Below are 25,739 nucleotides of genomic sequence, written 5' to 3'. Positions count from 1 at the left end.
TTCAGTTTTTACTAAATCTCATCAGTTTCACAGCTGACAGATCCTGACAGGAGGAACAGTAGTTTCTGAAATTCAGACAGATTCAGGGTTTTCCGGCAGGCTTTTAAAAAACTCAGATTCTGTTCGAAGTTCAGCAACTGCGGTTCCCGATGTCAGGATCTGTCAGCTGTGAAACTGACTTGCAATCTTTTTTAAAAGCCAGTCTCCCAAAGGGAAATTTCCCACCTGCAGTCATGGACCCAGGTGAGGATGAGGAACGGACCCAGTACAGTTTACACCCACGGGCCAAATAGGAACCTTCAGCAGGCCCAATCCTGGCCCACGGGCCGTATGTTGGACAACCCTGACCGAGACCGTGGTGTACAGGGCACAATTCCAAAATTTGCTTTTGATATGAAACTTGGAAGCATTGTGAACTGTGAGGATAGTGTAGAACTTAAAAAGGACATAGACTGGTCGGTGGAATGGGCAGACAAATGGCAGATGAAATTTAATGCAGAAAAGTGTAAAGTGATTCATTTTGGTAGGAAAAACATGGACAGACAATATAAAGGGTAAAATTCTAAAGGGCGTGCAGGAGCAGAGGGACCTGGGTGCAGGCAGGACAGGTTGAGAGATCGGTTAATAAAGGATACAGTATCCTAGGTTTTATTAATAGAAGCAGAGAATACAAAAGCGAGGAAGTTATGTTAAACTTGTATAGAACACTGGTTCGGCCTCAACTGGAGTATTGTGTACAGTTCTGGGCACCACATTTTAGGAAAAACATGAAGGCATTAGAGACTGCAGAAAAGATTCACAAGAATGGTTCTGGGGATGAGGAACTTCAGATACATATATAGATTGGAGAAGTTGGGACTGTTGTCCTTGGAGAAAAGGTTGAGAGGTGATTTGATAGAGGATTCAAAATCATGAAGGGTCCAGACAGAGTAGATAGGGACAAACTGTTCCAGTGGTGGAAGGATCGAGGATAAGAGGGCACAGATTTAAATAATTGGCAAAAAAAGCAATGGCAGCATGAGAAAAAACCTTTTCACACAGCGAGGGTGGCACAGCGGTTAGCACCGCAGCCTCACAGCTCCAGCGACCCGGGTTCAATTCTGGGTACTGCCTGTGCGGAGTTTGCAAGTTCTCCCTGTGACCGCGTGGGTTTTCACCGGGTGCTCCGGTTTCCTCCCACAGCCAAAGACTTGCAGGTTGATAGGTAAATTGGCCATTATAAATTGCCCCTAGTATAGGTAGGTGGTAGGGGAAGGTGGGGATGTGGTAGGAATATGGTATCAATGTAGGATTAGTATAAATGGGTGGTTGATGGTCAGCACAGACCCAAAGGGCCTGTTTCAGTGCTGTATCTCTAAATGAAATGAAAATAAATGAGTGGCTAGGATCTGGACTGCCTGAGTGTGGGGTGGAGGTAGGCTCAATTGAGGCATTCAAAAGGGAATTAGATAGTTATCTGAAAAGGAAGAATGAGCAGGGCTACGGGGAGAAAGCAGAGGAGTGGCACTATGTAAACTGTTCCTTCAGAGAACCAGCAGACATAACGAGCCAAATGGCCTCCTTCTGTGCTGTAACAATTGCGATTCTGAGTGCACTGAGAATTATTGCTAGCTGAGAGAAAGGGGTTACTCAGATAGGCAGAAAAGAGTTGGGTCTGTTTAGAGCATCAAAGGCTTACAGGCAATCTGACAAAGGTATATATAATAATGAAAGGGTTAGACAGTGTCCCTGCTGATAGATTACTTCAGTTTGGCAGGTTGGAGGACCAGGGGAGATAAGTTCAAATTACATAAATTTAGGAATAGACACAATGTCAAACCCAAAGATTGAGCGTCTCTGGAACGCATTGCTGGCTTGTGTAGTGTTAGTGGACTCTCTGCGTGGTATTGCGAAGAAGCTAGGCTGGTTCTTGCCTGGGGCAAAGTTCACATCATACGCCAGGTAAGGATCCATCTGAGGGGTTGGAGAGGAATTTTCAATTTTTTCTCTCCTATTGGATTTTTGCCTCTGCATCATGTTTGCGGGAGGGTGGCAAGTGTCCAGTCACAATGCGCCAAGCATCATAGTATGGGGCAGGCCTGATGGACCAGCTAGTCTATTTCTGTGCTTCATTTCCCTATGAAGGTGGCAGGACAGCTGCACCAAAGGGAATGGAAAGAGATGTGCATTTGACAGGCTTTAGATAACGATGATGCAGGAGGCTGCACCAACAATACACTTGGGCAGTTGCGAGCGGATCTGAGCTAGGACATTGCACCACTGCACTAACCCCAGAATGAAGGAGATGTTAGGGGTGTGGGGCAAGCAGCTGAATTCAAGTCACACTCAAGCAATTTCTGGAGGTTGGTGATTGCCAGGAGTAGAGACAGCACATGTGTCGGGGGTATACTGGCAGCAGTCTGGGCCTGGTGTGGGAACAATCCCAGGCCAGACCGGGCAGGGAGGAGGAGGCGGGACAGGCCCCGGGCCGGGCAGGGGAGGTGGGACCGACCCCACACTGGGCCGGGTGGGGGGTGCTGGACTGACCCCACACCAGGGCAGGACCGACCCATGACAGGCTGGGAAGGGGGCGGGGGTGGGACCGGCCCACGGCGGACCAGGGGGGGGGGGGGGTGGCGGGACCATCCCCATGCCAGGCCGGGAGGGTGATGTCCCACACCAAAGTGGGAGGGGAGTTGTTACCCCCACACCGGAGTGGAGGGGTTTGATCGAATCCAACACAGGAAGGGGTGTGGGAATCCAGCTCCACAACAGAGGGAGGGGGAAACTGACCACACACCAGAGGGGGAAGGGGGCAGGAAGGTGACCCCACTGGGAAAGGGGGGGGGGTGTAATGTGACCCCATTATGGAAGGGGATGGTGGGGTGATTGACCCCACATCTGTGGGGGGGGGGGGGGGGGGGGTGGCAATCTGACTCCACACTGGGGGGGGAGGGGGGCAATCTGACCCCACACCGGAGGGGGAAATCTGACCCCACACCGGAGGAGGGGAGGCAATCTGACCCCACACCGGAGGGGGAGGGGGGGCAATCTGACCCCACACCGGAGGGGGAGGGGGGGGACAATCTGACTCCACACCGGAGGGGGAGGGGGGGGACAATCTGACTCCACACCGGAGGGGGGGGGGGGGGGACAATCTGACTCCACACCGGAGGGGGGGGGGGGGGGGACAATCTGACCCCACACCGGAGGGGGGGGGGGGGAATCTGACCCCACACCGGAGGGGGGGGGGGGGGGGACAATCTGACCCCACACCGGAGGGGGGGGGGGCAATCTGACCCCACACCGGAGGGGGGGGGGGCAATCTGACCCCACACCGGAGGGGGGGGGGGGCAATCTGACCCCACACCGGAGGGGGGGGGGGGGGCAATCTGACCCCACACCGGAGGGGGGGGGGGGGGCAATCTGACCCCACACCGGAGGGGGGGGGGGGGGCAATCTGACCCCACACCGGAGGGGGGGGGGGGGCAATCTGACCCCACACCGGAGGGGGGGGGGGGGCAATCTGACCCCACACCGGAGGGGGGGGGGGGGGGCAATCTGACCCCACACCGGAGGGGGGGGGGGGGCAATCTGACCCCACACCGGAGGGGGGAGGGGGGGCAATCTGACCCCACACCGGAGGGGGGAGGGGGGGCAATCTGACCCCACACCGGAGGGGGGAGGGGGGGCAATCTGACCCCACACCGGAGGGGGGAGGGGGGGCAATCTGACCCCACACCGGAGGGGGAGAGGGGCAATCTGACCCCACACCGGAGGGGGAGAGGGGCAATCTGACCCCACACCGGAGGGGGAGAGGGGCAATCTGACCCCACACCGGAGGGGGAGAGGGGCAATCTGACCCCACACCGGAGGGGGAGAGGGGCAATCTGACCCCACACCGGAGGGGGAGGGGGGCAATCTGACCCCACACCGGAGGGGGAGGGGGGCAATCTGACCCCACACCGGAGGGGGAGGGGGGCAATCTGACCCCACACCGGAGGGGGAGGGGGGCAATCTGACCCCACACCGGAGGGGGAGGGGGGCAATCTGACCCCACACCGGAGGGGGAGGGGGGCAATCTGACCCCACACCGGAGGGGGAGGGGGGCAATCTGACCCCACACCGGAGGGGGAGGGGGGCAATCTGACCCCACACCGGAGGGGGAGGGGGGCAATCTGACCCCACACCGGAGGGGGAGGGGGGCAATCTGACCCCACACCGGAGGGGGAGGGGGGCAATCTGACCCCACACCGGAGGGGGAGGGGGGCAATCTGACCCCACACCGGAGGGGGAGGGGGGCAATCTGACCCCACACCGGAGGGGGAGAGGGGCAATCTGACCCCACACCGGAGGGGGAGAGGGGCAATCTGACCTCACACCGGAGGTAGCGGGGTGGGGCAATCTGACCCCACACCGAGATGGGGGATGGTGAACTAACCCCACACTAGGGTGGCAGACCAACTCACCCCACATTGGCTGGGAGGCGTGGGGGAGCTGGACCAATCCGCAAGGGGAGGCTGACAGGGAGGCGGGGTCATAAACCCCACACAAGGCTAGTGTGGACATACCGTTTCCGAATCCCCCCCACCCCCGGCCCCGCTGCTCAGCTTTTGCGGCCCGTGTGCAGCCGCGGCTCTTGCTGCCCCCGTCCCTCTGGCAGTGCCCTCGCCCCGCCTGCTCTCTGGCCCAGTCTCCCAGACCCACATCTCCGGACTCGATGAATCACTCCCAGAGCGGGCCCGGGCTCCCCATCCCGGCCGCTCCTTCAGATGTTTACCTGTAATGGCTGTAAACTGCCGAATTAACCCCTGCAGCGCCGACCCGGTCGACCCCGCTCCATCACCAACCGCCGCCATCTTACAGAGAGGGCCCACGCAGGCGCACTCCCTCCAACAAACACAACCTCTCACCTCGGCTCCTGCCCTGACATCAGCCGCTCGCATCCGATTGGTCGCCAGCGAGCGGCACCCGCCAGACAGCCGGCCGCAGTGCTCCTCGGGAGTCACAGTGCCGCGCCTGCGCACTGGCAATATGTGCTGATTTGATGTCCAACGACATATTTGTTCAAGGCATGAACGTCCATTTAAAGGAGCGCTCTCTCATTGTTTGCAAATCAGCAATGACTATTGGTACCGTGATTTTTGGCGTGGTGTTGGCGATGACGTTACCATGTAAGATCCTTTTGCGTAACTTTTTAGAGCAATACAGAATTCCTGTTCCATTAGCAGCCAATCAGCGCGCTTCATTTGCAACATATAAAGCGTTGGAATTTGACCAACGGGTCAGAACCCAACCTATTATCTAAGGCAGTATATTCCCATTAAATATTTAGGTCTAAATTTCTGAAGCAACTATGTTCGGATTTTTAACAATTCGTCTCAATATTGAGGGCTGTTGGAGAAGGGCGAAAAATGAGTTTGAAAAGCATATTTATTTCAGTCAACTCCAATTACATTTTGGTCCAATCCCATTCTGGTGTTCTTCAGTGTCGCTGAAACAAGTAGTTCACACCTGTAGAAATTCAGTCTCCTACTGGAATCCAGAGATGCCAACTCAGAAATTTAGTAAACTTTGACTATCAAAAAGGGTTATGACCAGGGCCACCACTTTAGTGTTTTGGCGATCACGTTCGGCAAAGTGTTTTTTTTTGTGAAACTCAGTAGCCTTGGCTAGATTATGACGTGGAAATAAGCAGTTCCCCCGAGCGTGCAGTGGCACATAAATTCGTAGTTGTAAGGAAATACTAAAGTGCTTAAAAGCACATTTTTGCAGCGATGACTTTAGATATTTCTGAAGAGGATTAAAAAGGGCGATTTATTTTCTGGGGAAGTCTAAGGGAATGCGCCTCCACGTAATGCAATAAAAGCAAAATACTGTGCAAGCTGGATATCTGAAATAAAAACGTGCTGGAAATAGTTGACAGGTCTGGCAGCATCTGTGGTGAGATAAACAGAATTAATATTTCAGGTTGATAACCTTTCATTAGAACTGGGAAAAAAACACAACTTTTAGAATAATGAACAGCTCTATCCGAAAGCAAAAATATGAACAAGTTTAAGACTGACACATGGTTAAAAAATACGATCAAATTGGGGATCATGGTCTGAAATTGTTGAACTCAATGCTGAGTCCAGAAATGCCTAATTGGAAGATGAAGTGCTGTTCCTCGAGCTTGTGTTGAGCTTCCCTGGAACACTGCAGCAGGCCAAGGTCAAAAATATGGGCATGAGAGCATGGTGGGAAATTAAAATGGCAAGCATCCAGAAGCTTGGGGTTATGTTTGTGGACTGAACAGAGGCATTCCGCAAAGCGGTCATGCAATTTGCGTTTGGTCTCCCCAATGTAGGAGACCGCATTATAAGCGGCCAATACAATAAACAGTGGTTATCATCGCAGCCTCACCGCTCCAGCGACCCGGGTTCAATTCTGGGTACTGCCTGTGCGGAGTTTGCAAGTTCTCCCTACAACTGCGTGGGTTTGAACCGGGTGCTGTGGTTTCCTCCCACAGCCAAAGATTTGCAGGTTGATAGGTAAATTGGCCATTATAAATTGCCCCTAGCAGAGGTAGGTGGTAGGGGAATTGAGGGAAGGTGGGGATGTGGTAGGAATATGGGATTAATGTAGGATTAGTATAAATGGGTGGTTGATGGTCGGCACAGACTCGGTGGGCCAAAGGGCCTGTTTCAGTGATGTATCTCTAAATAAATAAAAATAAAGACTGCTAATGCCTAAGGCTCCATCTGCTCCTGTATTAAGACTTAAATTTTTAAATTGCTAAATTTAAAATTTCATTAATTTAACCCATTTTGTCAGCGAGGGCTCTAGCCATAGTTTTTTTTATATCTGCAATGAACCAGAGGCCCCCAATGCATTCTGTCCAACAGCCCATCCATTAGCTCCATCCTGGCTCTAATAATTATTGTCCACTCCACTAGCCTGGCCTTGCTTCCATTCTGACTGTGTCTGGTCCAGCCCAAATCTTTGCATGTCCAACAATGCTCCATTTGCCATTTTGCTGCCCAATGGTCAATCTATTCCTGTAGGGCCTGACCCCCAATCTTAACTTTTCATAAACAGTGTCCTCTCTGTGTGAAACACATGGTGTCAAAATAGCTCTAGCTAAAGTGGAAAAAGACTAGGAGTCTCAGTCAACTCAATGATAATTATGTCCAACCAGTGCACAGCAACAATCAACACAGCTAATTAAATGTTGAAATACATAGCAAAAACAGTTCAATATAATTCATGAAAGTCATGATGAAACTGTACAGTTCTCTGATCAGACCACACCCAGTTCTGTGCACTGCTTCCAGACAGCCACAAGGCTGGTCCCTGATATCATGGGTCTAAGATAGGAGGCAAGAGGGAGAGACTCAGATGTTTCAGCCTGGAGTCAGCTGCAAGGTGACAGAGGTACACAAAATAGTAAAAGCAAATCTGGAACATTTATATTAAATTATGGAAGTCAGACAAGGTGACAGGTTCAATCTAGTAAAATAACTTTAGGCATGATATCTGGAAGTTCTTCCCTACGAAGTGAGTGATCAATATATGGAATGGATTCTCAGGAGTGGGGGAATTAAACCTCCAAGGTGCACTTAAACAATTGGATACTACAACAGGGGTACTGCTGGATTTTCTTCTGGATGTATGAACTAATAAAGCCAAATTGTCCGATATAATTATCTTACGATCGTATGAAAGGTATATTTAAAAACTGCTTCTCAGCTTTCATTGGGAGCCGGGTTTTGAAAGAGAGTTGGTGGAATTACCTAAAAGGCTTGCTCATGACATGGGAAATCTAATATAGTTCTAGTTTTAAAAATAGGGCATTCATCTGACAACTCTTTAGAGTACACATACCATCCCATGTCAAAAGCACATTCCTGCTGCATTTTTATAACCAGCTTTTTGAATTAAAGACAGGAAATCCCCTTGCCCTGTTAAATGACCGATTCCCCCACAACAGACAATTTAAATGTTCCCAATTCCCCAGCCTGGGCACCCTTTTTCGGCCACCTTGGTCACAAACATAGTGGTTAGCAGCGCAGCCTCACAGCTCCAGCAACCCAGGTTCAATTCTGGGTACTGTCTGTGCAGAGTTTGCAAGTTCTCCCTGTGACTGCGTGGGTTTCCTCCCACAGCCAAAGACTTGCAGGTTGATAGGTAAATTGGCCATTATAAATTGCCCCTAGTATAGGTAGGGGAATTGTGGAGATGTGGTAGGAATATGGGATTATTGTAGGATTAGTATAAATGGGTGGTTGATGGTCAGCACAGACACCGTGGGCCGAAGGATCTGTTTCAGTGCTGTATCTCTAAATAAATAAATAAAACACCAGTGCCCTCCATATTCTTTCTCCTACTGCCAGTTGACCAAGAGCCCACCATCATCATTTCACTCCAACCATCCACACCTCATGGATCCTGTCCACTTGAGCACATAGACAAAGCCTTAGTTATAATGTCTCAGCCAAAAGATAGCATTTCAGAATGCAACACATACTCAGTACCGAACCGTAAACAGCCTCAATTGTATGTCCAAAACTCTAGAGTGGCATTTGCATTCACAAGCTTCTGATTTGAGTTCTGCAACTCATCCATTCCAATTTTCAACCTTCTCAGGTTCAAAAAAAAAAATCTAATCTGTTTGGGTATTGTTGTTCTTCCTCCTTCCTCTCTGCTGGCAGTAGAACTGAACAATCTTCTGGTTCAGACACAGGGGGCTGGATTTTACCATGACGCAGAGAAGGCCCTGCCGGATATTAGAGACAGCAGCAAGGACCCAGTGCGGCACCCCCGCTGCCAAGCAGCAGGGCCTTCATTAACTGCTGCCGGTGGCCGTCCCATGCAGATTTTACAGCCACCGATCGCAACTCGCGCGCCTTTGGAACCCCATATTGAGTTCTGAGGCAAGAAACTGGTGGTGGTGGGGGGGTTGGTTAAAATCAGGGAAAATGTTTTTTTATTGGCTGTGAGGATGGTGGAAAGGAGCTGAAGGGCAAAAGTGACAACGTTGTGGGGTTCAGGGTGGGAACAAAATTAATGTCTAAGATTGGCATATAAAACAAACATTGGGCGGGGGGGGGGGGGGGAAGGTGGGGAAGGGCCTCCTGCTTTTGATTTCTATTTAAAAAATTTAAAAAGGTAATTTCCCTTTAAAGATTCAAATCTCTCACGTAGGGCTTGAAGCCCTTTAAAAATGGTGCCGGCGCCAGACGCCATTGCTGGAGAGGCAGTGGCCACCCCCTCAAGTCATTGTGGGCAGCCGCTCCACCCCCTCTATTTAAATGAGCCCCAGCGCATAATATCATGGAGGCTATGCAGCAGCACTTCTCTGTCGGAATTCTCTGCTGACTGCACAGCGTGTTGCCGCCGCTGATAAAATTCAGCTCCAGATCTACACCAGAACTGTTAATCTATCCTCTTCACTGAAGCTGTTGTATAATGTAATTCTAGCAGTTCTGTCTGTATTTATGATTTCCAGAGTGTCTTTTTCTTTTTATTATTTAAACTACTTTGAAGCATTCAAAAAACAAACATTTCAAGCACATTTTTACTAGCATCGAGCCCATCCACATAAAAACAGTGGTACAGACGGACACAAACAATTAAATATCAGCTTCTTTTAAACAATGACATATAATACAAATATAAAGTACTAAACAGAATACTGAACTATGGTGTTTAGGTTCAGTGATGAAACAATATTTGATTATACTAAAAGTTGAGAATCCAATTTATTACATGAACCAAATCACAAATACATTAAACTGCAATGAAGCCCAGGCATAGGTAAACCATTCAGCTATTACAGCAAGTTTTTCTCGCGCTACTACAGTGCCATGACATTAGGTTTTAAAGGAATTTAGAATCCCAAATGTAAATGATAAATTTCTGATGTTCATATTTATACTGTAGCTTTTGTCAAACACAAATCTCAATTGTACCACTTTTGTAATGTTCTTAAAAAAAAAAAGACTGTTCCAATAAATTTAATGGGGATTTGAAGCTCTGGATATAGTCTACAGAAAAGCTTCAGAATGTCGATTAACTGAATTTAGACAAACAGGAAAACCTGGCAAAGAACAACTGAGGTGTGAGAAGAATTCTAAACTTGACAGAAGTATGAGAGCCACAGGCAACAAACTAATGAACTACTGGCAATCCAAATAGTGGCTGAATTTTGGCACAATCCTGTTAGTTAGTACTATGTTTCTGGAACATTTCAACTATAGTTTGTTGTTTTTTACTGTTTCTCAGTTCATTGACAGGAATCAATGCTGCAGAGTTGGCATCCATGCAATTAAGTGGCCCCTGACAGAGGGTCCTGTGACTTTTAACTTGGCTTGCTGGGTGCTGCCAGTTTCTGTTCTTCCGTCTGCTTGTAGCAGGTGAAGAACCTGTTTGCTTCTTACCTAGTGCTGAGCACCTGGACTGTGATCTCTGCAACTTTCCAGAAGTTTGACTGCCCTTTTGTGTTGCCGACTGTTTTTGGTTTTTAGCAAACAACCTTTTCTCACAATTTGTGGCAGGTAATTTGTTGGTCCGAAGGAGATATTCGTCAGGTGATCCTCTTTTTCTGTTAACAATCAGCATCTCCCTGTCAAGTTTCTTTTGTATGCGTAATGCTAATAGTCTGTCCTGCTCTTCCATCCTGAGTCTTTCAGATTGTTTTTTCTCCCAGTCTGAGAGTTGATCTTCTTGAAAGATTCTATGGGAAGGTTGAATGCTTTCACTGGGCTCATTATAGACATTCGGACAGACTTTTCTCTTTTTAAAAGTAGAGCAGGTTTCTCCCTCTACTTCAGAGGAATTCCATGTTTTTCTTTTCACAAGTTTTTTCAATTTAATGGGAGTTTGGTTCACAACCTGGTGTTTTGTGCCTTGATCTTGGCTTGGCTTTTGCTTTAATGCAATGTCCTCATCACAGTGCACTGTTGCACACACTATACTATTTAAATCACAATGGCTTGCACTAGTGTGCGCATAATCAAGTTTATCACCCAAAATTGGCACAACTGCAGAATCTAACAGATCATCTTCATTACTGTTAATGGAATTTATCTTCAATTCAGCAAGTGGTACATCTTCCTTGCACCTCTCTTTGCCCTTCCATACACTGCTGCAAATTCCTGCCATCTCATTTTCATTGTCCCCTGGGCCGTGCTCACCAGTATACTCGCCCATTTGCTGATGATCTGTGCTGGCTGCAGTAGGAGTTCCTTCAATACATTGGACTAACTCTGAGTGGGCTGAACTGCAGACTGGCTCCTGTTCCTCTTCACAATGAAAAGGACAAATACTTGCAAACGAGTCAGTGTTTGAAATTATATCATCAGCATCAGTAGATTTGCTCTCCTGAATAAAAACAGATCAAAACTTCAAAAGCTTGCCGATTATAGAAATGTCTTTAGAGTACAATACAATATTTTATCATTTTTATGCAATTGTACACAAAACATCTTGTGCTTCTCAAATTAATTTTCTCATTAGTTTTGTTTTTACAACTAATCTGAAGTTTATAATGAACCAAAAAAAAGTAATGCTTTCAAAAGAAACAGTAGTGTTATTATAAAAACAAGAAATGCTGGAATCACTCAGCAGGTCTGGCAGCATCTGTGGAAAGAGAAGCAGAGTTAACGTTTCGGGTCAGCGACCCTTCATCCGATGAAGGGTCACTGACCCGAAACGTTAACTCTGCTTCTCTTTCCACAGATGCTGCCAGACCTGCTGAGTGATTCCAGCATTTCTTGTTTTCATTTCAGATTTCCAGCATCCGCAGTATTTTGCTTTTATTATAGTAGTGTTATTATGTTGTCACTGAGACATGGAGTTGAAGGCACTCGAGGTACTGTTACAATACCCATGTTGATTGTTCCCTGGTGGATCACTTTTATTTGTCAATCTGGGGCAGTTTCACTGGGGTCTGCTGTGTAAATATGGACACCAAATTGTAATTGTAGAGTTAAACAGGAGCTGAAGGCTCTTTGTTTGGCACTTTCTCAAGGACTCAGAAAAGAGGGCTGCCATTGGCTGCACCCACACCTTTTCTCCCTTATTATTGATTTGAACTCGGGTGTGAAACATTCTCTTCTGTGAAAGCAACTCTGCCATCCTCGAGTCGGCAGCTGCCCAGCTATGCCAAATTAGAAGTTATACTTAGATTTGCTTTGAGGTTCTACTGGCATTTTCAGAAATGCTTCAGCATCATCTCCATTTACTCCAAGACACTTTCCTAATAAAGGTGATCTGTTATAACTTTGGTGGCAATCCACTGGAAAACCAGATAACTCTTCACATCCATTTATATGGTCTTTTTATATTATTTTTGACAATTTTCCACAGAAAAGATCCAGATATGAGGTATTTTAAAACACTTGAAGTTAAACATTCCTTTAAAAGGAATTTGTCACAGCATGGGGTTCTCCTGAGAAACAACGTAAAATCAGACTAAAAAGGTCGTTAATATGCCAAATAGAAGTTGTTTGTCCGAGACATCAAACAATTTGGTGGCATTTTTTCATAAGGGGTATACAGTTTGTACCCACTGTGTCTGGAGGATTTTGATCTCTTTCTTACAAAAGTCAGAAATAAAACAGAACACAAAGTCTAGGAAGGGCTGGCCAGTTTTTGGAAAGTGAGCTCCATAGGTAGTAAAATGCTAGAGAGTGGTTCTGCTCCCGGATGGTAGGACCAAATACAGAGATATTCCGTTTAAGTAACCCAATCCACAAAAGTGGGAACAGCATCACAGATTTTTTTTTCTTTGTCATATTGTGACTACAATTTGTACCACTTGAACAAAGCTATTCTGATCCTATCTATTGTTCTGTACAGTTGACTTTGGAATAAAGCAGCTTCTAGGTTGAATCAAAAATCGCCTGGTAGTGTTAACGTGGTCTGCCTTTATAGAGATGGAAGGAATATATATTCAAAAGGTCAGAGATCTGGTTCTGAACACAAGGGAATTTTCATTGTTAAAACTCCAGGGTCCTACCACCATACAAGTAGATATAGGGCAGTTCAAGCCAACTCATAATAGTGAGGGGCTTGGACCTGACTCCAATAAACTCAACAAGGTTACTGGCAAACTGGAATTTGTAACAGTAGGAAACTACTGCAATTTTAGGATCCATATTTAACTTGGGAGTTTGCCTCTTCCTTTAAATTAAAAAGTATTGTAGCTTTTGCATGCAATATAAAATGTTAAACTAATTTTTCTCAAAAATACTTACTGTAGCAGAGGCATCACTTCTCCATCTGCAGGTTTCAGCTATTTGATACTTTTGTGAAGTGGGAGATAAGTACCTAAAGAGAAAGTTAAAATGAAATAAAATTTCTAATAACTGAAGCTGGTACTGTAAGATTACTATTTCAGGAATGGCAGCAATGCAAACTTATAGCAAAATTAATGACAGTGTAAACACTCCATATAACTGAAGGTACTGTCACCAAAGCAAAATCTCTTGAAATAAATAAATTGTGGTGTCTCATACAACAGAAAACTTGAGACATAACCAACTTCATTCTATACAAGAATCTTATTACAACACCTTTAAAGGGGGTGCAAGAACAGGGAGATCCAGAGATACAGGTACAGAAATCTTTGAAAGTGGCAGGACACGTTTCAAAGACTGCTTTAAAAAAAAAGTATGGGATGCTTAGTATAACAAGGAAGTGATGTTGAATCTTTATAGAACACTGGTTGTGTCTCAGCTGGAGTACTGCGTTCAATTCTGGGCACCATAATTTAGGAAGAATGTCAAAGCCTTTGAGGGGGCCCAGAAAAGATTTCCTAGAATGTACCAGAGATAAGGGATAAAAACAGAAAAAGCTGGAAATACGCAGGTCAGACAGCATCTATGGAGAGAGAAAAACAGTTTACTTTTCAGGTCGGGGGCCTTTCATCATATTCAAGGTCATTGACCTGAAACGTTAACTCTGTTTCTCTCTCCACAGATGCTGCCTGACCTGAATATTTCCAGCATTTTCTGCTTTTATTTTAGATTCCCAGCATCTGCAGTATATTGCTTTTGTACCAGGAATAGGGGACCAGTTATGTGCAGAGAGAAAAAGAGACTTGCATTTATATAATGCCTTTCGCAAACACCAGATGTCCCAAAGCACTTTACCACCAATTAAGTACTATTTGAAGTCTAATCACTGTTGTAATATAGGAAATGTTACAGCCAATTTGACAACAGCAAGCTCCCACAAACAGAAATGTGATAATGACCAGATTATCTATTTTTATGATGTTGATTGAGGAACAAACATTGGCCAAGACACAAGGATAATCCCCTGCTCTTCTTCAAAATACTGTCATGGGATCTTTTACATCCACCTGAGAGGGCAGACAGGTTTAATGTCTCATCTGAAAGATGACACTTTCGACAGTGCAGCACTCCCTCATTGCTGCCAACTGAGCCATAGCTGACACAAAAATTGGAGAGTGAGTGGAGAAGCTTGGGTTGTTCTCCTTAGAACTGAGGAGGTCAAGAGGAAATTTGATAGGTGTTCAAAGTCATGAATGGTTGAGTATAAATAAGGAGTAGCTGTTTCCAGTGACACAAGGGTCAGCATCAAGAGAACACAGATTCAAGGTGATTGACAAAAGAACCAGAAGCAACATATGCAACCTTTTTTCTTTTTAAATGTAGCCGTTATGATGATCTGGAATGTACTGCCTGAAAGGGTGACAGAAGCAGATTCAATAGTATCTTTCAAAAGGAATAGGATAAATGATTAAAAGGAAATACATTACAGGGCTATGGGGAAAGAGCAGGGGTGTAGAACTAAATGGATAGTGCTACCAATGAGCTGCACAGGCAGGATGGGCTAAATGGCCACCTCCTGTACTGTATCATATGATCTTGCATTTATATAGCACCTTTAATGTAGATAAACAAGCAAGGCATTACACATATATAATCACACAAAAATCAATGGCAAGCCAAAGGAGATGTTAGAAGGGGCAAGTAAAAGCTTAGTGAAAGAGGTTGTTTTTAAGGAGGGTCTTAAAGGAAGAGATGGATGGGGCAGAGGGGTTTGGGAGGATTCCAGAACGAAGTGTTGAGACAGCATGACCGTCAATGATGGGACAAAAAGAGTGGTAAATGCCCAACTCGTATTTATATAGCACTTTTAACATAGTAAAACATTGCAAGGCGCTTCACAGGAGAAAACAATATTATACACTAAGCCACATAAGGAGATATTAGGGCAGGTGACCAAAAGGAGTGAGGTGCACCATCATCTGCTCAACAGCAACCTGGGATACAAAATAAATACTGACTTTGCCAATGACACCCCATCCAAGTAACATCCTCCGTGACTGTTAGCTTGTCCTTCTCAACATCTGCAGCCTATGACAGTCAACATCATCTTCCAATGCTTCTCCTCTGTTGTCCAACTCAGTGGGACTACCCTTACATGGTTCCACTCTTATCTAATATGGCCACAGCATCTCCAGCAATAGCTTCTTTTTCCAAACCCCACACTGGCATCTATCAGTGAAAAATTACCCAGGTGTGTCCTGTCCACAAAAGTCCAATCCAGCCAATTACTGCCTAATCAGTCAACTCTCAATCATCAAAGTGATGGCAGTGTCATCGACAGTGCCATCGAGCAGCACTTATTCAGGAACGAGCTGCTCACCAATGCTCAGTTTGGGTTCTGCCACGGCCACTCGGCTCCAGACTTGATTACAGTGTTAGTCCAAACATGGACACAAGAGCTTAATTCCTGAACGTGAAGTGAGACAGACAGCCCTTCACATCAAGGCAACATTTTGACCAAGTGTAACATCAAGGAGCCCTGGCAAAACTGAAATCAATGGGATCAGGGGAAAACTCTCCACTGGTTGGAGTCATACCTAGCACCAGGGAAGATGCTTGTGACGCCAATCTCAACCCCAGGACATTATAGCTGGAGTTCTTCATAGCAGTGTCCTAGGCCCAACCATCTGTAGCTGCTTTAAGGTCAATTTAAAGCTTTAAGGTCAATGACCTTCCCTCCATAAGGTCAGAAGTGGGGATGTTTGCTGATGATTGCACAATGTTCAGCACCATTCCCGATGACTCAGATACTGAAGCAGTCTGTGTCCACATGCAGCAAGACCTGGACAACATCGAGGCTTGGACTGATAAATAGCAAGAAACATTCACGCCACACCAAATGGCAGGTACTGACCATCTCTAACAAGACAGAATCTAACCATCGCCCCCTGACATCCAACGACATTACCATCACTGAATGCCCCACCAACAACATCCTGGGTGTTCCCATTGACCAGAAACTTTACTGGACTAGCCATATAAATACTGTGGCTACAACAGCAGGTCAAAGGTCAGGAATTCTGCAGCATGCAACTCACCCTGACTCCCCAAAGCCTGTCCACCACCTATAAGGCACAAGTCAAGAGTGTGATGGAATACTCCCCACTTGTCTGGACGAGTGCAGCTCTAACAACACTCAAGAAGCTTGACACCATCAAGGACAAAGCAGCCCGTTTCATCAGTACTCCATCCACCACCTTAAACATTCACTCCCTCCGCCACTGGTACACAGTGGCAGCAGTGTGCTATCCACATGATGCACTGCAGCAACTTGACAGCATCTTCCAAACCCATGACCTCCACCACCATTTTGAATGATTACTTTTCATTTGTGTTCACTATAGAGGACGACGATGTAGGTCTAGAGATCAGGGAGGGGGATTGTGATATACTTGAACAAATTAGCATTGAAAGGGAGGAGGTGTTAGCGGTTTTAGTGGGCTTAAACGTGGATAAATCCCCAGGCCCAGATGAGATGTATCCCAGGCTGCTATGTGAGGCAAGGGAGCAGATTGCAGGGACTGGGAGACAAACTGTCAAATCCTCTCTGGCTAAAGGAGAGGTGCCAGAGGACTGGAGGACAGTGAATGTGGTACTACTATTCAAGATGGGTAGTAGGGATAAACCATGTAATTACAGGCCAGTGAGTCTAACATCAGTGGTAGGGAAAATATTGGAAAGAATTCTGAGGGACAGGATTAATCTTCACTTGGGAGAGGCAGGGATTAATCAAGGATAGTCAGCATGGCTTTGTCAGGGGAGATCATGTCTAACAAGTTTGACTGAATTTTTCGAGGTGGCAACTAGTGTGTACATAGAAACATAGAAAAAAAAAGCAGGAACAGGCCACTTGGCCCTTCGAGCCTGCACCGCCATTCAATACGATCATGGCTGATCATCCAAACTCAGTACCCTGTTCCCGCTTTCTCCCCGTATCCCTTGATCCCTTTAGCCCCAAGAACGATATCTAACTCTTTCTTGAATATATTTAATGATTTGGCCTCAACTGCTTTCTATGCTGGAGAATTCCACAGGTTCACCACTCTCTGGGTGAAGAAATCCCTCCTCATCTCAGTCCTAAATTGCTTACCCCTTATCCTTAGACAGTGACCCCTGGCCCGGGACTCCCCCGCCATCGGGAACATCCTTCCTGCATCTACTCTGTCCAGTCCTGTTAGAATTTTGTAGGTTTCTATGACATCCCCTCTCATTCTTCTAAACTCTAGTGAATACAAGCCTAATCGACCCAATCTTTCTTCATACATCAGTCCTGCCATCTCATGAATCAGTCTGGTGAACCTTCGCCACATTCCCTCCATAACAAGAACATCCTTCCTCATAAGGAGAACAAAACTGCACACAATACTCCAGATGTGGTCTCACCAAGGCCTTGTATAATTGCAGCAAGACATCCCTGCTCCTGTACTCGAATCCTCTCACTATAAAGGCCAACATACTACTTGTCTTCTTAACTGCCTGCTGCACCTGCATGCTTACTTTCAGTGACTGGTGCACAAGGACAACCAGGTCTCGCTGCACCTCCCCCTTTCCCAATCTATCGCCTTTCAAATAATAATCTGCCTTTCTATTTTTGCCACCAAAGTAGATAACCTCACATTTATCCACATTATACTGCCTCTGCCATGTATTTAGCCACTCACTCAACCTGTCCAAATCACACTGGTGCTTCTCTGCGTCCTCCTCACAGCTCACACTCCCACCCAGCTTTGTGTCATCGGCAAACGTGGATACATTACATTTAATTCCCTCATCTATATCATTTATATTGTGAATAGCTGGGGTCCGAGCTGTGGGACCCCACTAGTCACTGCCTGCCACTCGGAAAAAGACCCGCTTCTTCCTACTCTTTATTTCCTGTCTGCCAACCAATTCTCTATCCATGTCAGTACTTTACCCCGAATCCCATGCACTTTAATTTTGCACGCTAATCTCTTATGTGGGACCTTATTGAAAGCCTTCTGAAAGTCCAAATACACCACATCCATTGGTTCTCCCTTATCTAGTCTACTACTTACATCCTCGAAAAATCCCGGTAGATTTGTCAAGCAGGATTTCCCTTTCATAAATCCATGTTGACTTTGTCTGATCCGGTCATGACTAGCATTTTCCCCACTACTGATGTCAGGCTAACCAGTCTATAATTCCCTATTTTCTCTCTACCTCCTTTTTTGAATAGTGGGGTTACATTAGCTACCCTCCAATCTGTTGGAACCATTCCAGAGTCTATATAATTTTGAAAAATGACCAGCAATGCATCTACTATTTCTAGGGCCACTTCCTCAAGTACTCTGGGACGTAGATCATCAGATCCGGGGGATTTATCGGCCTTCAATCACATCAATTTCCCCAACACTATTTCCCTACTAATACTGATTTCATATCGTTCCCCAATCTCACTAGACCCTATGTTCCCCAACATTTCTGGGAGGTAATTTGTGTCATTTGTGAAGACAGAACCAAAGTATGTATTTAATTTGTCTGCCATTTCTTTGTTCCCCATTATAAATTCCCCTGTTTCTGACTGTAAGGGACCCACATTTGTCTTCACCAATCTTTTTCTCTTCACATATGTAGAGATATGAGATGTAGAGGAAAGGATAGCGAAGATGATTCTCGACAGGGGCGAGAGTAACAGGGTAGTTGTTATGGGGGACTTTAACTTTCCAAATATTGACTGGAAATACTATAGTTCGAGTACTTTAGATGGGTCAGTTTTTGTCCAGTGTGTGCAGGAGGGTTTTCTGACACAGTATGTAGACAGGCCAACCAGGGGCGATGCCACATTGGATTTGGTACTGGGTAATGAACCCGGCCAGGTGTTAGATTTAGATGTAGGTGAGCACTTTGGTGATAGTGATCACAATTCGGTTAGGTTTACCTTAGCGATGGGCAGGGACAGGTATATACCGCAGGGCAAGAATTATAGCTGGGGGAAAGGAAATTATGATGCGATTAGGCAAGATTTAGGATGCGTAGGATGGGGAAGGAAACTGCAGGGGATGGGAACAATCGAAATGTGGAGCTTATTCAAGGAGCAGCTACTGCGTGTCCTTGATAAGTATGCACCTGTGAGGCAGGGAGGAAGTTGTCGAGCGAGGGAGCCGTGGTTTACTAAAGAAGTTGAAGCGCTTGTCAAGAGGAAGAAGGCGGCTTATGTTAGGATGAGACGTGAAGGCTCAGTTAGGGCGCTTGAGAGTTACAAGCTAGCCAGGAAGGATCTAAAGGGAGGGCTAAGAAGAGCAAGGAGAGGACACGAGAAGTCATTGGCGGATAGGATCAAGGAAAACCCTAAGGCTTTCTATAGGTATATCAGGAATAAAAGGATGACTAGAGTTAGATTAGGGCCAATCAAGGATAGTAGTGGGAAGTTGTGTGTGGAATCAGAGGAGATAGGGGAAGCGTTAAATGAATATTTTGCGTCAGTATTTACAATAGAGAAAGAAAATGTTGTCGAGGAGAATACTGAGATTCAGGCTACTAGGCTAGATGGGACTGAGGTTCACAAGGAGGAGGTGTTAGCAATTTTGGAAAGTGTGAAAATAGATAAGTCCCCTGGGCCAGATGGGATTTATCCTAGGATTCTCTGGGAAGCTAGGGATGAGATTGCAGAGCCTTTGTCCTTGATCTTTATGTCGTCATTGTCGACAGGAATAGTGCCGGAAGACTGGAGGATAGCAAATGTTGTCCCCTTGTTCAAGAAGGGGAGTAGAGACAGCCCTGGTAATTATAGACCTGTGAGCCTTACTTCGGTTGTGGGTAAAATGTTGGAAAAGGTTATAAGAGACAGGATTTATAATCATCTGGAAAAGAATAAGTTCATTAGCGATAGTCAGCACGGTTTTGTGAAGGGTAGGTCGTGCCTCACAAACCTTATTGAGTTTTTCGAGAAGGTGACCAAACAGGTGGATGAGGGTAAAGCAGTGGATGTGGTGTATATGGATTTCAGTAAGGCGTTTGATAAGGTTCCCCACGGTAGGCTATTGCAGAAAATACAGAAGTATGGGGTTAAAGGTGATTTAGAGCTTTGGATCAGAAATTGGCTAGCTGAAAGAAGACAGAGGGTGGTGGTTGATGGCAAATGTTCATCCTGGAGTTTAGTTACTAGTGGTGTACCGCAAGGATCTGTTTTGGGGTCACTGCTGTTTGTCATTTTTATAAATGACCTAGATGAGGGTGTAGAAGGGTGAGTTAGTAAATTTGCGGATGACACGAAGGTCGGTGGAGTTGTGGATCGTGCCAAAGGATGTTGTAGGGTACAGAGGGACATAGATAGGCTGCAGAGCTGGGCTGAGAGATGGCAAATGGAGTTTGATGCGGAAAAGTGTGAGGTGATTCACTTTGGAAGGAGTAACAGGAATGCAGAGTACTGGGCTAATGGGAAGATTCTTGGTAGTGTAGATGAACAGAGAGATCTTGGTGTCCAGGTACATAAATCCCTGAAGGTTGCTACCCAGGTTAATAGGGCTGTTAAGAAGGCACATGGTGTGTTAGCTTTTATTAGTAGGGGGATCGAGTTTCGAAGCCACGAGGTCATGCTGCAGCTGTACAAAACTCTGATGAGACCGCACCTGGAGTATTGCGTGCAGTTCTGGTCACCGCATTATAGGAAGGATGTGGAAGCTTTGGAAAGGGTGCAGAGGAGATTTACTAGGATGTTGCCTGGTCTGGAGGGAAGGTCTTACGAGGAAAGGCTGAGGGACTTGAGGTTGTTTTTGTTGGAGAGAAGGAGGAGGAGAGGTGACTTAATAGAGACATATAAGATAATCAGAGGGTTAGATAGGGTGGATAGTGAGAGTCTTTTTCCTCGGATGGTGATGGCAAACACGAGGGGACATAGCTTTAAGTTGAGAGGTGATAGATATAGGACAGATGTCAGAGGTAGTTTCTTTACTCAGAGAGTAGCAGGGGCGTGGAACGCCCTGCCTGCAGCAGTAGTAGACTCGCCAACTTTAAGGGCATTTAAGTGGTCATTGGATAGACATATGGATGAAAATGGAATAGTGTAGGTCAGATGGTTTCACAGGTCAGCGCAACATCGAGGGCCGAAGGGCCTGTACTGCGCTGTAATGTTCTAACTTCTAACATATCTATAGAAGCTTTTTTTTTAATACATTCATGGGATGTGGGCGTCACTGGCTATGCCAGCATTTATTGCCCATCCCTAATTGCCCTTGAGTAGGTGGTGGTGAGCTGCCTTCTTGAACCGCTACAGTCCATGTGAGGTAGGTACACCCACAGTGCTGTTAGGGAAGGAGTTCCAGGCTTTTGACCCAGCGACAGTGAAGGAACAGCAATATAGTCCCAAGTCAGGATGGTGTGACTTGGGCGGGAACTTGCAGGTGGTGATGCTCCTATGCATCTGCTGCTCTTGTCCTTCGAGGTGGTAGAGGTCACTGGTTTGGAAGGTGCTGTCTAAGGAGCCTTGGTGCGTTGCTGCAGTGCATCTTGTAGATGGTACATACTGCTGCCGCTGTGCGCTGGTGGAGGGAGTGAATGTTTGTACAAGGTGTGCCAATCAAGCAGACTGCTTTGTTCTGGATGGTGTCAAGCTTCTTGAGTGTTGTTGGAGCTGCACCCATTCAGGCAAGTGGAGAGTATTCCATCACACTCCTGACTTGTGCCTTGTAGATGGTGGACAGGCTTTGGGGAGTCAGGAGGTGAGTTACTCACCGCAAGATTCCTAGCCTCTGACCTGCTCTTGTAGCCATGGTATTTATATGGCTACTCCAGTTCAGTTTCTGGTCAATGGTAGCCCCTAGGATGTTGATAGTGGGGGATTCAGCGATGGTAATGCCATTGAATGTCAAGGGGAGATGGGTAGATTCTCTCTTGTTGGAGATGGTCATTGCAAAGTAATTGACAGTCAGTTTTTATGTTCTCTGTAAGCTTACTCTCATACTCTATTTTCCCCTTCTTAATCAACCCCTTTGTTCTCCTTTGCTGAATTCTAAACGCTCCCAATCCTCAGGTTTGCTGCTTGTTCTGGCCATTTTATATTTCTCCTCCTTGGATCGATTACTATCCCTAATTTCCTTTGGAAGCCACGGTTGAGCCACCCTTCCTGTTTTATTTTTGCACCAGACAGGAATGAACAATTGTTGTAATTCATCTATGCACTCTTTAAATGCTAGCCATTGCCTATCCACTGTCAACCCTTTAAGTAACGTTCCCCAATCTATCATAGCCAACTTGCGCCTCATACCTTCATAGTTTCCTTTATTTAGATTCAGGACCCTAGTCTCGGAACCAACTCTCTCACTCCATCTTAATAAAAAATTCTATCATGTTATGAGGGTAAAGCAGTTGATGCAGTCTACATGGACTTCAGTAAGACTTTTTAGATTTTTTAGATTTAGAAATACAGCACTGAAACAGGCCCTTCGGCCCACCGAGTCTGTGCCGACCATTAACCACCCATTTATACTAATCCTGCACTAATCCCATATTCCTACCACATCCACACCTGTCCCTATACTCCCCTACCACCTACCTATACTAGTGGCAATTTATAATGGCCAATTCACCTATCAACCTACAAGTCTTTTGGCAGTGGGAGGAAACTGGAGCACCCGGAGGAAACCCACGCAGACACAGGGAGAACTTGCAAACTCCACACAGGCAGTACCCAGATTTGAACCCGGGTTGCTGGAGCTGTGAGGCTGCGGTGCTAACCACTGCGCCGCCCTAAACTTTTGATAAGGTCCCACATGGGAGATTGGTCAAGAAGGTAGAGCCCATGGGATCCAGGGTAATTTGGATCCAAAATTGACTTAGTGGCAGAAGGCAGAGGGTGATGGTCGAGGGTTGTTTTTGCGATTGGAAGCATGTGACCAGTGGTGTATCACAGGGATAGGTACTGGGACCCTTGCTGTTTGTAGTGTACATTAACAATTTAGACGTGAATATAGGAGGTATGATCTGTAAGTTTGCAGATGACATGGAAATCGGTGGTGTCGTAAATAGTGAGGAGGAAAGCCTTAGATTACAGGACGATATAGATGGGCTGGTAAGATGGGCAGAGCAATGGCAAATAGAAGTTAATCCTGAGAAGTGCGAGGTGATGCATTTTGGGAGGACTTACAAGGCAAGGGAATATACAATGGATGGTAGGACCCTAGGAAGTACAGGAGGTCAGAGGGACCTTGGTGTACTTGTCCATAGATCACTGAAGGCAACAGCACAGGTAGATAAGGTGGTTAGGAAGGCATATGGGATACTTGCCTTTATTAGCCGAGGCATAGAATATAAGAGCAGAGAGGTTATGATGGAGCTGTATAAAAAGCTAGCTAGGCCACAGCTGGAGTATTGTGTACAGTTCTGGGCACCACACTATAGGAAGGATGTGATTGCACTGGAGGGGGTGCAGAGGAGATTCATCAGGATATTGCCTGGGCTGGAGCATTTCAGCTATGGATAGGCCCGGGTTATTTTCCTTAGAGCAGAAAAGGCTGAGGGGGGGACCTGATAGAGGTATACAAAATTATGAGGGGCATAGATAGGAAGAAACTTTTTTCCCAGTGGAGGTGTCAATAACCAAGGGACATAGATTTAAAAGGGAAAGGGGCAGGAGGTTTCGAGGGAATTTGAGAAAAAATTTCACAGAGGATGGTTGGAATCTGGAACACACTGCCTGAAGAGGTTGTAGAGACAGGAACCCTCACAACATTTAAGAAGTATTTAGGTGAGCACTTGAAACGCCATAGCATACAAGGCTATGGGCCAAGTGCTGGAAAATGGAATTAGAATAGATAGGTGCTTGATGGCCAGCAAGGACACGATGGGCCAAAGGACCTGTTTCTGTGCTGTTTAACTCTATGACTCTATGACTATGACCTAGAAGGACAAGGGCAAGAGAAGCATGGGACCACCACCACCACCTGCAAGTTTCCTTCCAAGTCACACACCATCCCAATTCGTAACCACATCGCCATTCCTTCACTGTCCCTGGGTCAAAATCCTGGAATTTCCTCCCTAACAGCACTGTGGGTGTATCTACAACACATGGACTGCAATGGGTCAAGAAAGCATCTCATCACCACCTTCGCAAAGGCAATTAAGGATGGGCAATAAATGCTGGTCTTGCCAGTGACGCTCACATCCCAAGAACAATTTTAAAAAGTTACATTAGGAATCTATCAAAGATCTACCCTTGCTGCCTCCTCCTTTTCCACACTTACATGCTTCCCCTTGGCAACATCATCCATAGACATGGGGGCAGGTTCCACATGTACACTGATGGCATCCAGCTCTACCTCCCCAACACTTTTTCTCTCTCTTGAGCCCTCCACTGTCTTACCTCGACCAACATCCAGTTCCCAGTTAAACACTGTCAAGACCAACATCACTGAGTCAATATCACAAACCTCATACCCTCGCTACTAATTCCACTCCCCTGCCTGGCCAGTCTCTGGTTGAAAATGACTGCTCACAACCTTTTTGACCCAAAGCTTCCAAATCTATATTCTCCCAATCATAAAGATGGTCTACTTCCACCTCCAAAGCATTGCTCACTTCAGTACAGTTGCTGCTGAAATCAACACTCATTCTATCACCTCTAGACTTGACTATTCCAAGGCTGTCCTGGCCAGTCATCTATCCTCCAAAACACTACTACTTGTTTCCTATCTCCTGGTCACATCACCTCTCTGCTCGCTGACCTACAATGGATCCCAACTGTGCGTGCCCCCTCCCCGCCAATTGAAAAATTTTCATCCTCACATTTAAATACCTCCACAGCCTTGATCCTCCCTATCTAACCTTCTCCAGCCCTACATATTTGCCTTCATCCAACTCTGACCTTTTGTGCAACTCCCACTCCTTTCAACACACCGTTTGTTGGCAGCCATGACTTCAGCCTTCCAGACCATAAGCTCCAGAATACCCTTCCTAAACCTCTCTGCCCCCTTCTCCTCCTTTAAGGCACTCCTTAACTGCCATTGCCAAGTCCAAGATAACACTATTTCCTTCCCTGCCTTGGCATAGAATTTTATCCAATCACACTCCTATGAAGTGCCTTGATACTATTTTCTATATTAAAAAGCACTTCTATAAATGCAGTGTGTTCATTTTAGTTCCAATTTACTAGCTACAGACACAAACAGATTTCTGTACCAGATAGTGCTGTCTTCTTTGGTCAACTACTATTGTCAAGCAAAATGCAGTCCAAACAAGTAATGGTCTTCTCTGTTGATATTCAACTATCCATCTTATTCCTAACTTAGACCTGTGGTATATGATGGCTTCCCACATGCTAGGCCTTGCCCGGTCACACTATGTTAATCTGACTTGGCTTCTGAGCAAAGTCTATGTTGCAAAAGGATAAGCCATGACCCGAACATTTCACAGAGCCCCAACAGGTTTGAACATCATGATAAAGAAGGAAACAAACTACCCATC

At 46.1% G+C, this 25,739-nt stretch overlaps 2 protein-coding genes across 3 annotated transcripts in view; both read right to left on the bottom strand.

Moving 5' to 3' along the window:
• ubxn7 (UBX domain protein 7) overlaps nt 1-4,908 on the bottom strand; it is a 97,520-nt gene extending 92,612 nt beyond the window's left edge. For both annotated transcript variants that reach the window (XR_010975935.1, XM_068041831.1), the window contains exon 1: nt 4,760-4,908. Coding sequence is in view for 1 of the 2 variants with exons in the window: in XM_068041831.1 (XP_067897932.1) it covers nt 4,760-4,838 (79 nt within the window). In the remaining variant the exon portion in view is untranslated. The remainder of the gene's footprint in view (nt 1-4,759) is intronic.
• A 4,584-nt stretch (nt 4,909-9,492) lies between these two features.
• rnf168 (ring finger protein 168) overlaps nt 9,493-25,739 on the bottom strand; it is a 43,279-nt gene continuing 27,032 nt past the window's right edge. Inside the window, exons 5-6 of the mRNA XM_068041829.1 lie at nt 13,221-13,293; nt 9,493-11,343 (exon numbers count right to left, since the gene is read on the bottom strand). Of these exons, the coding sequence (XP_067897930.1) occupies nt 10,183-11,343; nt 13,221-13,293 (1,234 nt within the window). The 3' untranslated portion in view covers nt 9,493-10,182. The remainder of the gene's footprint in view (nt 11,344-13,220; nt 13,294-25,739) is intronic.

This window comes from Heterodontus francisci, chromosome 11 (assembly GCF_036365525.1).
Source record: "Heterodontus francisci isolate sHetFra1 chromosome 11, sHetFra1.hap1, whole genome shotgun sequence".
Taxonomy (NCBI): domain Eukaryota; kingdom Metazoa; phylum Chordata; class Chondrichthyes; order Heterodontiformes; family Heterodontidae; genus Heterodontus; species Heterodontus francisci.
This window is presented reverse-complemented; position numbering and strand designations above follow the sequence as displayed.